Source organism: Tripterygium wilfordii, chromosome 11 (assembly GCF_013401445.1).
Source record: "Tripterygium wilfordii isolate XIE 37 chromosome 11, ASM1340144v1, whole genome shotgun sequence".
Lineage (NCBI taxonomy): Eukaryota > Viridiplantae > Streptophyta > Magnoliopsida > Celastrales > Celastraceae > Tripterygium > Tripterygium wilfordii.
The window spans coordinates 2,585,445-2,598,459 of NC_052242.1; the positions used below are offsets into that span (position 1 = coordinate 2,585,445).

At 35.8% G+C, this 13,015-nt stretch overlaps 2 protein-coding genes across 2 annotated transcripts; one reads left to right on the forward strand and one right to left on the reverse strand.

The window, feature by feature from the left end:
• Positions 1 to 640: 640 nt before the first annotated feature.
• Positions 641 to 5,780, forward strand: LOC120009515 (serine hydroxymethyltransferase 7-like). The gene is made up of 4 exons (XM_038860136.1): positions 641 to 1,886; positions 3,470 to 3,875; positions 4,700 to 4,801; positions 5,222 to 5,780. Exons 1-4 carry the CDS (start codon positions 888 to 890, stop codon positions 5,443 to 5,445), a joined length of 1,731 nt encoding a protein of 576 aa, XP_038716064.1. The 5' UTR covers positions 641 to 887; the 3' UTR covers positions 5,446 to 5,780.
• A 1,382-nt stretch (positions 5,781 to 7,162) lies between these two features.
• Positions 7,163 to 8,933, reverse strand: LOC120009692. The gene is made up of 2 exons (XM_038860376.1): positions 8,122 to 8,933; positions 7,163 to 8,026 (listed from the first exon to the last, which is right to left on the reverse strand). Exons 1-2 carry the CDS (start codon positions 8,476 to 8,478, stop codon positions 7,394 to 7,396), a joined length of 990 nt encoding a protein of 329 aa, XP_038716304.1. The 5' UTR covers positions 8,479 to 8,933; the 3' UTR covers positions 7,163 to 7,393.
• Between the last annotated feature and the right edge of the window lie 4,082 nt (positions 8,934 to 13,015).

Sequence of the window (13,015 nt, forward strand, 5' to 3'; positions counted from 1 at the left end):
GTGGGCTATTACCCAATCTCTATGTCCCACGTGTCAACAATTCTAATCTGAACCTGGCCGCTTAACCGTCCACGTGAAACACAGCGGCTCTTATGCCACCGCCTATTCTCGGTCACATCCTACCATTCAAGGAAACGGAGTACATCACCCAATATGTCAACCGGATTCATTCGCTCGCTCTCCCTTCACCTATTACATGTCATCTAATCCCTTTGTTTCCCAATTAGTAGTAATTACAAATAGTATTTGTGTGTATGACACAATTATAACTTTATTCGGTTGAGAGCAACTAATGATGCAAAATTTACATACATGATGATTAAAGTAATTATGCTCGAAATGGATCGATCAAAGATTTCGAGATTGGAGTAGATGATTGCGTAATGATAGGTCAATCGTTCGTGTTTGTAAATATTTTTTAAGTGATAGAGGTGGGAATATTAATATTTTTCAATTTTAATATATAAACAATATTGTTGTGTGATATTTGAATTTTTATTGTTAAAGATTTTATGTTCTTATTCATAAATTACTAAATATAATAGAGTTTATAAATTTCACAAAATATTTTAACAGCTAATTTCAAATTTGTAAACTTCACCAAACACTTCCCTAAATTAAAAATTCATAAACTAAGTTCAAATTTTTTAACAAAAAGAAAAACTCTACCAAACCTCTCTTCCTCTCCTTCAGTTGGCGATTGTGTAGAAAGCTCGTATTTCTATGTCTGTGCAATAACTTCCATGGAAGCAGACTCGTCTGAAAGACCAAGGCTTCGTTACTTCCGCTGTAGCTTCTGTAGACGCTGTTTCTGTTGCTTCTACTCATACGCATAGCCCTAACAAAAACCCTAATCAGAATAGATAGTCAATTTGGATTAGTTGTTTATGGATTCATCGCATGCTCCGTCAGGTCTCTCTCTAGGGTTCCACTCTCAAACATCACCGTTGCCTGCGAAAATCCCGGCCGTGGTCGCCGAGGATTCGTTTTCATTTCAGATTGATTCAAATTTTTGCGGCTCATCAAATCGGGTACCTCTTCAATTGTTCGATCAGAAGGATGATAATCGGGTTGAGAATGGCGAGGTTGAAGGGGATTCTGAGCAGTTCAGCATATTAGGACACCGTATGTGTATAAAGAGGGATAGGGATTCTCAAGCGTGCTTACCTTCGAAGCGGATTGCAATCGGGTCGGGACTCGAGGAGCGGCAAGCTTGGGTACGGTCATGGGGTAACCAGCCTATTGGGGACGCCGACCCCGAGGTCCTTGAAATTATGGAGAAAGAGAAACAGAGACAATTCAGAGGGATTGAATTGATTGCTTCTGAGAATTATGTGTGCCGTGCTGTATTGGAAGCTCTAGGAAGCCACGTATCCAACAAGTACTCGGAGGGAATGCCCGGAGCTCGGTACTACACTGGCAATCAATATATTGATCAAATTGAATTGCTTTGCATGGAGCGGGCATTGGCTGCTTTTGGCCTTGACTCTGATAAATGGGGCGTGAATGTGCAACCATATTCATGTACCTCTGCAAATTTGGCAGTTTACACAGGGCTTCTACTTCCTGGTGATAGGATAATGGGGTTGGATTCGCCTTCTGGTGGCCATATGAGTCACGGGTACTATACCCCAAGTGGGAAGAAGGTATCTGCTGCGTCGATATTCTTTGAGACTTTACCTTATAAGGTGAACCCGCAAACAGGTTACATTGATTATGATAAGCTTGAGGAGAAGGCCTTGGATTTTCGCCCAAAGATACTTATTTGTGGCGGGAGCTCCTACCCACGAGAGTGGAATTACTCAAGGTTTAGGCAGATTGCAGATAAGTGTGGAGCATTTTTGATGTGCGACATGGCTCATATTAGCGGTCTTGTTGCAGCCAAGGTTTGAATACTTTAACTTTTGATAGGGTTTTGTCACTTAGTTATAGATTTCTGTACATTTCGAGGCCTTTTTTTTAGTTTATTCATTTACATCTGATATCATTAGAAGGTCATACTTGATTGGTTCCTGAGCATCTCAAGAACCAAGCATTGGTCTTGTCGCTACAGGATTGTGGTTTCTGCTGCTTGTTTAGCATTTTGATTTTGTGTGTCTGTTGATAGCTTTGGTAACAACATGAAACTAATGTCACTTTTGATTGATTTGGTGCAATTTCATATCTCAATCATGTTAGAGTTTAACAACGTGATCTAAGTATTATCTAGATATATTAGGTAAAAGTGCTCTGTACGCAATCCTGCTAACTCGATATTTATAGCTGAGTTCTTTCGTGATTAGTACTCAGTGCAAGGTTCCTTTCCTCGTCTTCGGTGTAAGGTGAAGACTTTTTTGGTTTTGCCCTCAGTTTTGTGGTCTTAAGAATAGTTTGTAGAATACTTTTCTAAAATAATAAAACCAAAAAAACTGGTGTTTTTGCCAACTTTTATCTTTGAAAACAGTTTTGGGAATTAATGAATTAGGACTAACTTGAAAATCCGTTCATATGTCTCTTGGAGAACATTAACTTAAATGCCCTGTAATTGTTTTTGCATTCGGAAACTTCATTGATAGTGGATATTCCATTAATAAATTAATATAACTTTTGCAACTCTTCACTTGATCTAAGGAGATTTGGTGAGAAGGCATCTGAAAACATTGAAAATGTGTGTGCCAGTTTATGTGTGGGAGTTATGCAATTGGTGTTATGTTTTCAGAAACGTAATGTTGAAAACAATTAACCATATTTCTTGTTTTCTAGTTTTCAAAAACCGATTCAGAACAGGTTCTTTAACTGTCAGATTTTCTGAACTGTACGCTAGAATTATCATTTTGAGAATGAATTTTGCAATGGACGTAGTTGCCTAGTTGGTAAGCAAGCATTTATACTGGTTATATGATGCATTGCTTTGCTTATAAGAAATCTGCTTTTTCACACATTTGCTTCTATTAACAAATACTTGTAAAACTGAAAATTAGATTGTTAGAACTGCTGGATTGTTATGGATAAGCTTTGTGATGATACTGGAATAAAAACATGTGAATATAACACTGAGTGTTTTGGGGGGTTTGGTTGGTTATTTCCTTGTAGCATCAAAATGGGAAAGTCCCGTCATTTGCTAACAAAACTTACTAGGGTTAATGTGAGTCGTCTTTTTTTTTTGTGTGTTCATGTTTGACGTTTACAGCTTTTGTTTAATGAGTGGGACTTTGGTTCAACTGATTTTACCATCTTTTAGCCATTGAAAATTAATCAAAGCAACATTTAGTGTTCTGGGCATCAGTTGCTCCTTCCATTTTACCTCACGCCTGTACACATATCTTTTGTTTTTTTTTTCTTTTAATATTTTTTTTCTTTTTGCAAGCTGGTGTGGAGTATGTCCTATACTCCTATAGTCAGAGAGTAATGCCACTTGGTTCCACATATAACAAGGGAATCTCTCTGCAACATTTGTGCCTTACTATGTGTTTGCTGTTGTCTTGTACAGATATGTGCAAATCCATTTGAGTATTGTGATGTTGTTACCTCAACTACTCACAAAAGTCTGCGAGGCCCTAGGGGTGGTATTATCTTTTACAGGAGAGGTGCCAAGCAAAGGAACAATGGAATGCTGCTTAATCATAGTGATGGCATTAGCCACTATGATTTTGAGGAAAAGATAAATTTTGCAGTATTTGCATCATTGCAAGGGGGTCCTCACAATAACCATATTGCTGCTCTTGCCATTGCCTTAAAACAAGTTGCTACTCCTGAGTTCAAAGTATATACGCAACAGGTGAAGAAAAATGCTCAAGCTTTAGCATCTGCGTTGTTGAGAAGAAAATGCAGGTTGGTGACTGGAGGAACTGACAACCATTTACTGCTCTGGGACCTAACTACTCTAGGATTAACAGGTATTATGGTTCTTCCTTGTCCAGTAGACAGTGAAATTGATTGTGTGAGTGTGTGCTTGCATTAGATATTCATCAGTTGGTTCAACCTATATTTTTACACCCGGGACAAACATATCTATGTTTTATGTTTATATATTATTAACATTAATAATTGTAGTCATACTCAAGTAGAGCCAGTGCTGAGATACGCTAACATTACGACCTCAATATATGTGATGAACATCTTATGGGGGAAATTCTTGTAGCATGTGATGCAAAAATTTTCAATGCTGCTTCTCTGGCATGTAGAGACATTTGTAAAATGTACTATTACTTATCTGCCACCTGAAGAATAATATAGAAAGGGAAATGTCATGGGCGGCTGGGCCCTTTTGTTGAAAATTATTGAAAGTTATATTATTTCAAGATATGATCTACATAATTGTACCATTTGATTCCTTAGTCACTTTTCTATCACTTTTAAGTCCCCATATGGACATTATTTTAGTCTTTTACTTTAGCGGTACATACTTAGCTGTAAAAAATGATAGCTTTTGGAGTAGCGAAGGTTAATGGATTTATCACGACTTAATACTTGACATATGGAATACATGTTTTTTTCCTTTAATTTTTTCTGCACAGAGACAGAGAGAGAGAGAGAGTTGTCACTGGGTTTAAGAACCAATTCATCATTGTGTTTTAACCGGTTTATGCTTATGTACGTCTTTTTCAAGTCATATAAATGTTTGTGTAGAGAGACAGATGGAAGTGTGCATTTATGTCTTTATTACTGTTGGTAATATCTTTACTATTATTGACATTATTGCTATTCTAACTTTTTATAGGCAAGAATTATGAGAAGGTCTGTGAGATGTGTCATATCACTCTCAATAAAACTGCCATATTTGGTGATAATGGTGCATTTTCCCCTGGAGGAGTAAGAATTGGTATGTAGTGACCTTTTCATGCTTTTGATAGAGACATTTATAATTTGTTTGATATTATCTGAACTTGTCTTTCAGGTGCAGAAATGGTCATAGTTTTTGTGTCTGTCAAGGTCTCATCCAGCATGCATGGTCCTATTTAATTTCCTTGTTATGAATTATGATCCATTGATTTGCAAGTCATTCATAAAGTGTGCGTGGACTTAATTTCCAAATTCCTGTTTGTAGATTCTTTTTAACTACTGGAAATATTTTCTATGGGCTGCTTATAAGTACAATATCACTGTCATCATTACTGAATTTAGCATCATTATCGGCTTGAGTCTTTCCTGTATCTGAAGTTGGGTGGTCTTTGTTTTGGAGAGAAGATATGATGGGATGTTAACATCCAAAATTCCTGCCCCCAACTCCATTCTTTCTCAGGTACTCCTGCTATGACATCACGAGGTTGTTTAGAGGCTGAGTTTGAAACAATCGCCGACTTCCTTATTAGGGCTGCACAAATAACTGGTCTTGTGCAGAGGGAACATGGTAAACTGCAGAAAGATTTTCTCAAGGGTATTCAAAACAATAAAGATATTGTCGAGCTTCGGAATCAGGTTGAGATGTTTGCCTCCCAGTTTGCGATGCCTGGATTTGACATTTGAAATACATTAGATCAACAGCCTGCATATATCATACTTGATATACTTGCGTCTGCGGCTAACTACGTTCTGCATGGTAACTCATCTTCGACACCACCGCCCCTTGGCTCTCTGTTTCAGTTTGTTTTTTGTAGAGAACAGAAAGATCAATCTTCTGGATATGAACGTTTCCAAAGTTCTACTGGTTTCAAATAAGAATTTTTGTTCCCAATTGTTTAGTAATATGAAGCAATAAATTGCATTTTTGAGATTTTAATTTCTATTAAAGGTATACACTACTCTTTTGCCACTGTATATGTGCAACTTAATGCAGAACCTGGCTGTACATTTCTCCTTCATTCGCGTTTATTTATTATCCTTTGCGATATTCTTATCCTTTCTTTCAGAGGCAGTATTTCTGGAATTTATTAAGGAAAACAAAAGGGGTAAAAAAACAGGAATATATTTTTCACTAGGTGTTGTGATTGAACAAGGCGGCTACAAACGCGATGTAAATATGGATGTCTGCTTCTGGATCTGGTAGAGCGTTATTTACTATTGTGTTCATAGATTAATGGGTTTGTGTTGCTTTATGTTTCAGCTATGGTTTCTGGTTTTATTGGACAACAAGTCTGACAAACATCTTGTTGCCTTCTTCACTAATGGTACTCTTTTGGTGCACACCATAATTAAGGCTGCATTTCGTTTTTTTTGTCTTCCTCTTCTTGGTTTCTTTCGTTGCAATTTGAATTTCTTTTTCACCATATACAGCAAGTAAGAGCTGAAAACTCCCACAGAATATTCTCTCTGCATATCATGCCATTTTATGTTCCCTCTTTAGTTGTGTATACAAGTAAAAAGTAAATGATTTTTGGATTTCTGGGTGACCATAATTATAAAAAAAAAAAAAAAAGGATATCTGGGTGTGGTTATAATCCTTTTGAACTGGTCAAAGGTAATGATCATTAGCAGTGCATTTGCCTGTAAACTTGAAAATTGTCTTCCTTGGTTTTGAGTTTATTAGTATTTCTTTTCACCCATAGATTTGCTGGAAGACTCAAACTTTTGTGCCAAAACTTCTGGCTTCTGGTGCTGTTAAGCTATAATTAAATGTATTGATTTTTGTCCTTATGTTTTCTTGTTTTCCATTACTTTATAGCTTTTGTTTATTAACCACTTTGATATGGAACCCTTGAGGGGAGGCAAACCATGAATTTCCGGCTAAGGGACAAAAAGCATGAGATACAGTTGCAAGTGAGAGATAGTGACACCCTCAAACCCCAATTTTCTGCAAATTTTTTTTTTTCTTTCTAAATTACCTGATACCCAAAAAAAGGGGGATTGAAATTTTCTAAAAGAATATAATTATCAGTGAGGGTAGGGAAAGAAAAAGAAGCAGACATTGTCAGGAAGGAAGATGTGCTTTCAAGGGTCAACTCCATTAGTGTCCATTGCTTTCAAAGTGAATCCAATCAGAGACAAAAGCTTCATGAGAGCAAAGAGAGAGGAGGGTTTTGAAATTAAAGTTAGCAGAGTCCAGGAATCTCACAGTGACTAAGTCTCCCTTTTCATCATTCTTTAGCAACTAGAATCATTAGTCATTTTTTACCCATATTGCTCCCACCATCAAAACTACAACCACAGGAACCTACCATGTATTGACAAATAAAATACCAACCCAAGAACCCTAATTGAGATTTGATTGTGATGTTCTTCTTTTCATATATCTTTCTTGCTTTCTCATTATAATTTTCCCATTCTCTTCGCATTTCTGTTAAATATTCCACTATTATCAACCCAAAATGCAGAGAAACCACAAGAAGCCAGGCATAGGTAAATAAAAACGAAAAAAAAATTAAGAGAAGGGTTTAAAGGTACAACCACCCCAACCCAAGAACTGATTTTTCTACCTAGTATTTTTTTTTTCTTTTTTTTTTGGATTGAACCCAATTTCTGTATTGTTGTCTAATATCTACCTATGACTGCAAAAGTCCAAGAGCTTCTTTCTTCCTTCAACAATCTCATCAAAGAAATCATCAAGCTGAGCAGCAATATTATCAGCACCAGACTTCAACACCCCAAAACACCCTCTCAAGTTCTCCACACTCTCTCTTAAACCCACCTCCCCTTCCCACTCCACCACCCCACCTCCTCCTCCTCCACCCCCACCCCCACCACACCTCCTCTCCATTTCCCCTCTCAACTCCTCCATCGCCGCCTTTGATAGCCTGAACTCGTGCATCAGTATCCCTGGCCGGCCATTCATCTGCCCTATCTCCGCAGCCACCCTCTGCTGCAACCTCGCCGTCGATATCATAAAAGCAGACCCGAAAAACAAACACCCCTCGTATCCTCCTCTCACGAAACTCGATTCCGGCCAACAGTATACTATTCCGTACAGCAAGATCATTAGGAGTAGAGAACTCACGTTCCTCATTGCGTATAGAACTCCTCGGAATCCGTTGAAGCCGTTCAGTTTCGATTCCACCGACACTTTCTCGTCGAAGCGTAAAGAGAGTGGTTGAATTCTTGTTTCCATCAAAGCTCTGTTCTCCTCCTCTAATCCGACTGCTTCTCTGCGACACCCTGAAATCGCCCTCATCACCTGCTTCAGTCGATCAATCAATCAGAGATTTCAAAACAAACAAAAATCAAAATGATTGGGTGAGTTAATTTGAATTTTTCAATTAATGAATCAACCTGTCTGGAGAGTTGGGGGCTAAGGCGGGGATGATTGTCAAGTGAGTTGGTGATGTTGAATCCTGCAGAGTAATAGTTTTCCATCCCAGAAATACCTGTTTTGAGGACATGACAGGCTTCCCATAGCTTGGAACTCTCGTCCATGTATTCATCAAGCCACTTATCACCGACTGGTAAATGGAGTTTCTGGACAAGAAGGGTCAATTGGGAGTGAGAGGATCTGAGAAGAGAAAGCACTCTCTGGAGGAATTGGATTGACATGAAATTGCTTGAAAGATAAAACCTTTCGAGATCATCGATGCCTCTGGTGAGAAAAGAGTAGAACCCATTGACAGAGTTTGTTGAAGAAGGATCCATTGTTGAACAAGAAAGAAAAAAGCCACAAGATGGTAAGAAAGTGAGGATTGAAAAAAGGTTATATAGAGGGTTGAAGCATTTGAATTTTCTAAAAAAAAATTAGAGAGAAGTGAAGAAGAACTAGAAGGAAGAGAGGGAATATATCTTAGAAGCTCAGGTTTCTAAGGTGGAAAAGGATTGTTGGGAGCAATGATGGGTGTTTCCTATACAGGGGAAAGGATGATTGGTAATATGCCATTTTCATTGTTTAATGGACTCTCAAAGCAAACCAAAGGAAGAGACTTTATATACTACTTGCCAATTCCAACTCTGGTACACAAAATTTTATTTTATTTTTTAAAAAAAAACTCAAAATCAGCCAAAAAAAAAAGTGTCAAAGAGGGGGGTTTTTGAGATTTGACAAATTCATCATCAAATGAAAATTTTGATGAGCTCCCATCCAATTTCTTCCTTTTTCTGTCTCTTTCTTTCATAAAATTGTGAGGCATCATATAAAGTTTGTGTGTAATGGTAATGGGTCACAAATATAATATGAGAGAGAGAGAGAGACAGAGAGTAAGGGAAGGTGAGTGGTTTAATTTATTTGATTAGTTTAATTAATACATATATAGTGTATTTAAATATTGGTTTTGGGTTTGTTTTGTTGTATGATGATGGAGAATTGAGTTTTATTGGGTTGTAAACTGTTTGACTGGAATGACTCAGATTCTGGTTTTGTACATTCTCTTCTTATAAGTCTTGTGTATCAGCGAATCAGAATCATCAAGTGTTTTCTTTGAGATTTGGTGGTGTTTTGGCTGCTTCTTCCCTTTTTTTCTTCCTCGAGCAACTGACTTTGTTCCTTAAATCCCCTCTATTTCTATTGAAATTTGTGGGTTTACGTCTCCTAGATATTTCTTGTGTTCTGTTGATTTCTACTACAATAAAAGAGAATTGAAATGATGAGGTTCTTTGTATGTGTGTACTTGACTAACCCTCTACAATGCCAAAATAAAAAATTTTAAAAAAAAAAACTAGTCTTTTGAGGCCTCATTTCTATACAAAAATTTACATTCATTCTTTGCACAATTGCACCAAATAATGAAAATCTTCAAACAAATAACACATAAAAGAAATGATTTGTCTACATATTTATTCCTTATATTTTGCTTATAAACTAATAAGACATTTGGGTCCCAAATATTTTCCATTTGACCAAATGGGTTCCTCTCTAATGATTCAAAGGTATGGCAACCATTTCTATTCATTCTCTTTGTATGCACTAAATTACATTATAAAATTAAACACCTTTTTTTTTAATTATATATATATATATATAGCTAGCGCCTGCAGGAGAGTGGGACCATGAAATCTCATGTATATTGGGGAGTGTTATATATTAAGAAAAGAAAAGGGATTAGAGTAGCTGGGGGGGGGGGTGCTCGTGGGTTTTTGGAGAATGAGACATTTTAAGAGTATGTTGGTCTTTTTAAGATTATTTTCATTGGAAAGTGAAGAGGAGACTTAGCATTATTTAAGGGAATTCATTGATATGGGCACCCATTATCTTTGATCAAAGAACCTCACCTAATTTTTAAACATAATAGATATTTTTGGTCTCTCCATTTTTTAAAACAAAAATGAATAATTGTGGTATTTGTTTTAGTTCTTGTCGACCAAATAGGTCCCCCTACATTAATTTTTACAAACAAATTATTAACAATGTCTCTCTCATTTGCCTCCTCTATTAATTTGATTGAATTGGGTACTCAAATTTAATACATTTAGGTTTCTTGATGAATGATTGGAATACTCCATTTTCTTTCTTTTTTAAGGGTTCATAATTTTTTTATTTTAAAATATAAATAAAACAAAAAAGAATCTTAACAAGTATTCTTGGACAAATTAAGCTCATATATATAGAATGTATATATATATATATGTATGTATACATATATTTTGAAACGGATGAGGGGGTTCGAACCCTGGTCACCAAGATGATACATACCATCCTTACCACTCCAACTAGCGGCTCGGGTGTCATATAGAGAGTATATATTGGGTGAGTGAAATATATGGAGTAAATTTTATTACAATTATTTTTCACAATTTCAAATTTACAGATGTCCTTATTTACTAGTTTAGGCCGGCAAGGACAATTTAAGGCAAATAATTATGTTTTCACATTTTCAGGTGATAACAGTTGAGATGAACTCAAGTGTTGAAACAGCTAAGAATGAACCCAATTCCCATGCTTTCCCATGTTTGCTAATCAAACAAATAAATTTTCTAGGAATCCAAACAATGTCAAGTAAAATGGGGTATCTGTAGATTTTAGAATCTAGTAGGTGGGGTAAGGGAGTGTTTGGTAATGTATAGTAAAAAAAAAAGACATTTTAACAAACATATCTGTAAAGGAGAGCCTGAAAATATTCTATCTATGACTATAATTTCAACAAACTAGAAACATTGTATTTATGGCAAGAAAGTTTCATTTTCTTTCTTGATGGTTATTGGGTGGACACATCTTGATGATTCAGAATGAAAATGATACACTGGAATAATTGTTTTCATAATATTATATAAATGCAAAGAAAAGAAAGGTAGTATTGAAGAAATAAAGAGGGGAATAACCAAGTGGTTCACAAATTAGGGTTGATATGCCTAGTCTTGGCAAGTTGGGTTATGCCATTAACTTCTAATTAGGGACCACTTTTGTTTTCAATTGAAAGTGATTTAGCAATCCAATTATGAAGGGTGAATCTATCATTACTTATCTCAATATATCCTAATTTACTCTTTCATTTAATGTTGTGATCACGCACTGAGTTTTGACTCAACTTACCATATCGTTAGACAGGAAATTTAAGTGCGTGCAGACTTGACGATCTGGGTTTAGGCTCATATCGGATGTCCAAAAAGTAAACTTATATAATGTTGTTTTCGGTTTTAAAAAAAAAATTTGAAAGGGACGATGAGGTTTGTTATGATCTTGATGAATTATTCTTGTTAGAGGATCCAAATTTGATTTGCTGACGAATATTAAATTTTATATCTTCAAATTGAGGAAGCAACAATTAAATAAAAAAATCCCAAAAGTATGAAAGATTTTGTGGTTTGAGAAATTAATTCTATATTTTTTCAAACTTCAACTAGGGAATTTGGGGATTTTCTAGTCACTAACTCAATCATGTTTGTTGAAGAGAGTAAGTCCACATATATAGGTCACAAGTCAATCCATTTGCTCTTGCAAGTTTATTAAACATAAAAATAATTATGATGATGAAGAAGAAGAGAAAAAAGAAAGATGAATTAGGACTAAAGTAGTCAGGTTGATGCCTTTTTTAAGACTTTATGCATACAATAATTGATTAACTGAACCTCTACTTATAATAAACCAATGTAGAGTCTACTCTAAGAACATACCAAATCCTAGCTTTAATGCATTAAGACTAATAATTGTAGAGAAATATATATATATATATAGTGATTATTGTGATACAATAAAATAAATAGAGAAGAAAAAAATTATTATATAATAAACAAAATCAATCACTTCCTTCTTTTTTAAAAAAATTAATCAATTTCAAAATTTGACAACAAATGTAAACTTATACAACAACCTACATATAGAATTTAAGTTTTCATGTACTAATCTACCATGTCATGCATTTGAATTCAGGTTAAGTGTCGCCCACTTGTTTTACTCGCTTCCCGTTCATCATTCTTTTCAACCTCGATCCTGCTATCAACCTTAGGATTGACCAATCACAACCCTTTCTTCGGCTATAAGGTTGCTAGGTCACTTACCCCAAATAACCTTGAGACTTGCACTTATCCTATCTCAGTTCACACATATCCCTTTAAAAAAAATTAATGTAGAGGAGAGGACGAGACGCAATAAGTGACTTAGTCTTTTAGTCACCAATCACAACAATCCCTATTTCTGACACACGTCATTCACAAAACATTTCATTCCAGATCATCTTTGAGATTTATCCCCACTTGACATGACGTCACCTCAATTTACTTCACATAAACTATAAATACTCTGCTTTCTTCCCAAAAAAAGGAGGACGCACATACACTCTCTCCCTAGAACTCATTGAATCGCATCTTGGCAAATCACCATTACAACTACCTCTAGTGCATCAATCTTTCAATCTTCGAAATACTCTTCCCGTCGTGCTTTCCTCTACGATCGACGCCACTCTCATGTGCATTCATAACATCCTCTTTGACTTTTCATCGTATCGACTTGATCGCCAGAGCATATCATTCATAATTTTTCATTCATGTAACATGTAATTTAGATGCATTCACAAATCTTCATCTCCTTTCACTATACAAAGAGATGATTTTTTCTTATTCACCTCTAATACCAATGAGGTCAGTAAATACTCTGTCACTCTCTAATATGTCATCACTTTTCAGTGGATTCAAATCAAAGAAAAAGACAACAAACCAAAAGTAATTCTGTTGGCGAGGGCAATATTGTCTTTAACGTGCACTATTTTATTTTATAAATAAAAGTCAATTAAGATTAATTAAAACATAA

Excerpts from the sequence above, each read along its gene's own strand:
- LOC120009515 (XM_038860136.1), top strand. The coding sequence starts at position 888 with ATGGATTCATCGCATGCTCCGTCAGGTCTCTCTCTAGGGTTCCACTCT. Across the intron at positions 1,887-3,469 it reads GCGGTCTTGTTGCAGCCAAG|ATATGTGCAAATCCATTTGA; the intron begins GTTTGAATACTT and ends TGTCTTGTACAG. Across the intron at positions 3,876-4,699 it reads AACTACTCTAGGATTAACAG|GCAAGAATTATGAGAAGGTC; the intron begins GTATTATGGTTC and ends AACTTTTTATAG.
- LOC120009692 (XM_038860376.1), bottom strand. The coding sequence starts at position 8,478 with ATGGATCCTTCTTCAACAAACTCTGTCAATGGGTTCTACTCTTTTCTC. Across the intron at positions 8,027-8,121 it reads GCCCCCAACTCTCCAGACAG|GTGATGAGGGCGATTTCAGG; the intron begins GTTGATTCATTA and ends CGACTGAAGCAG.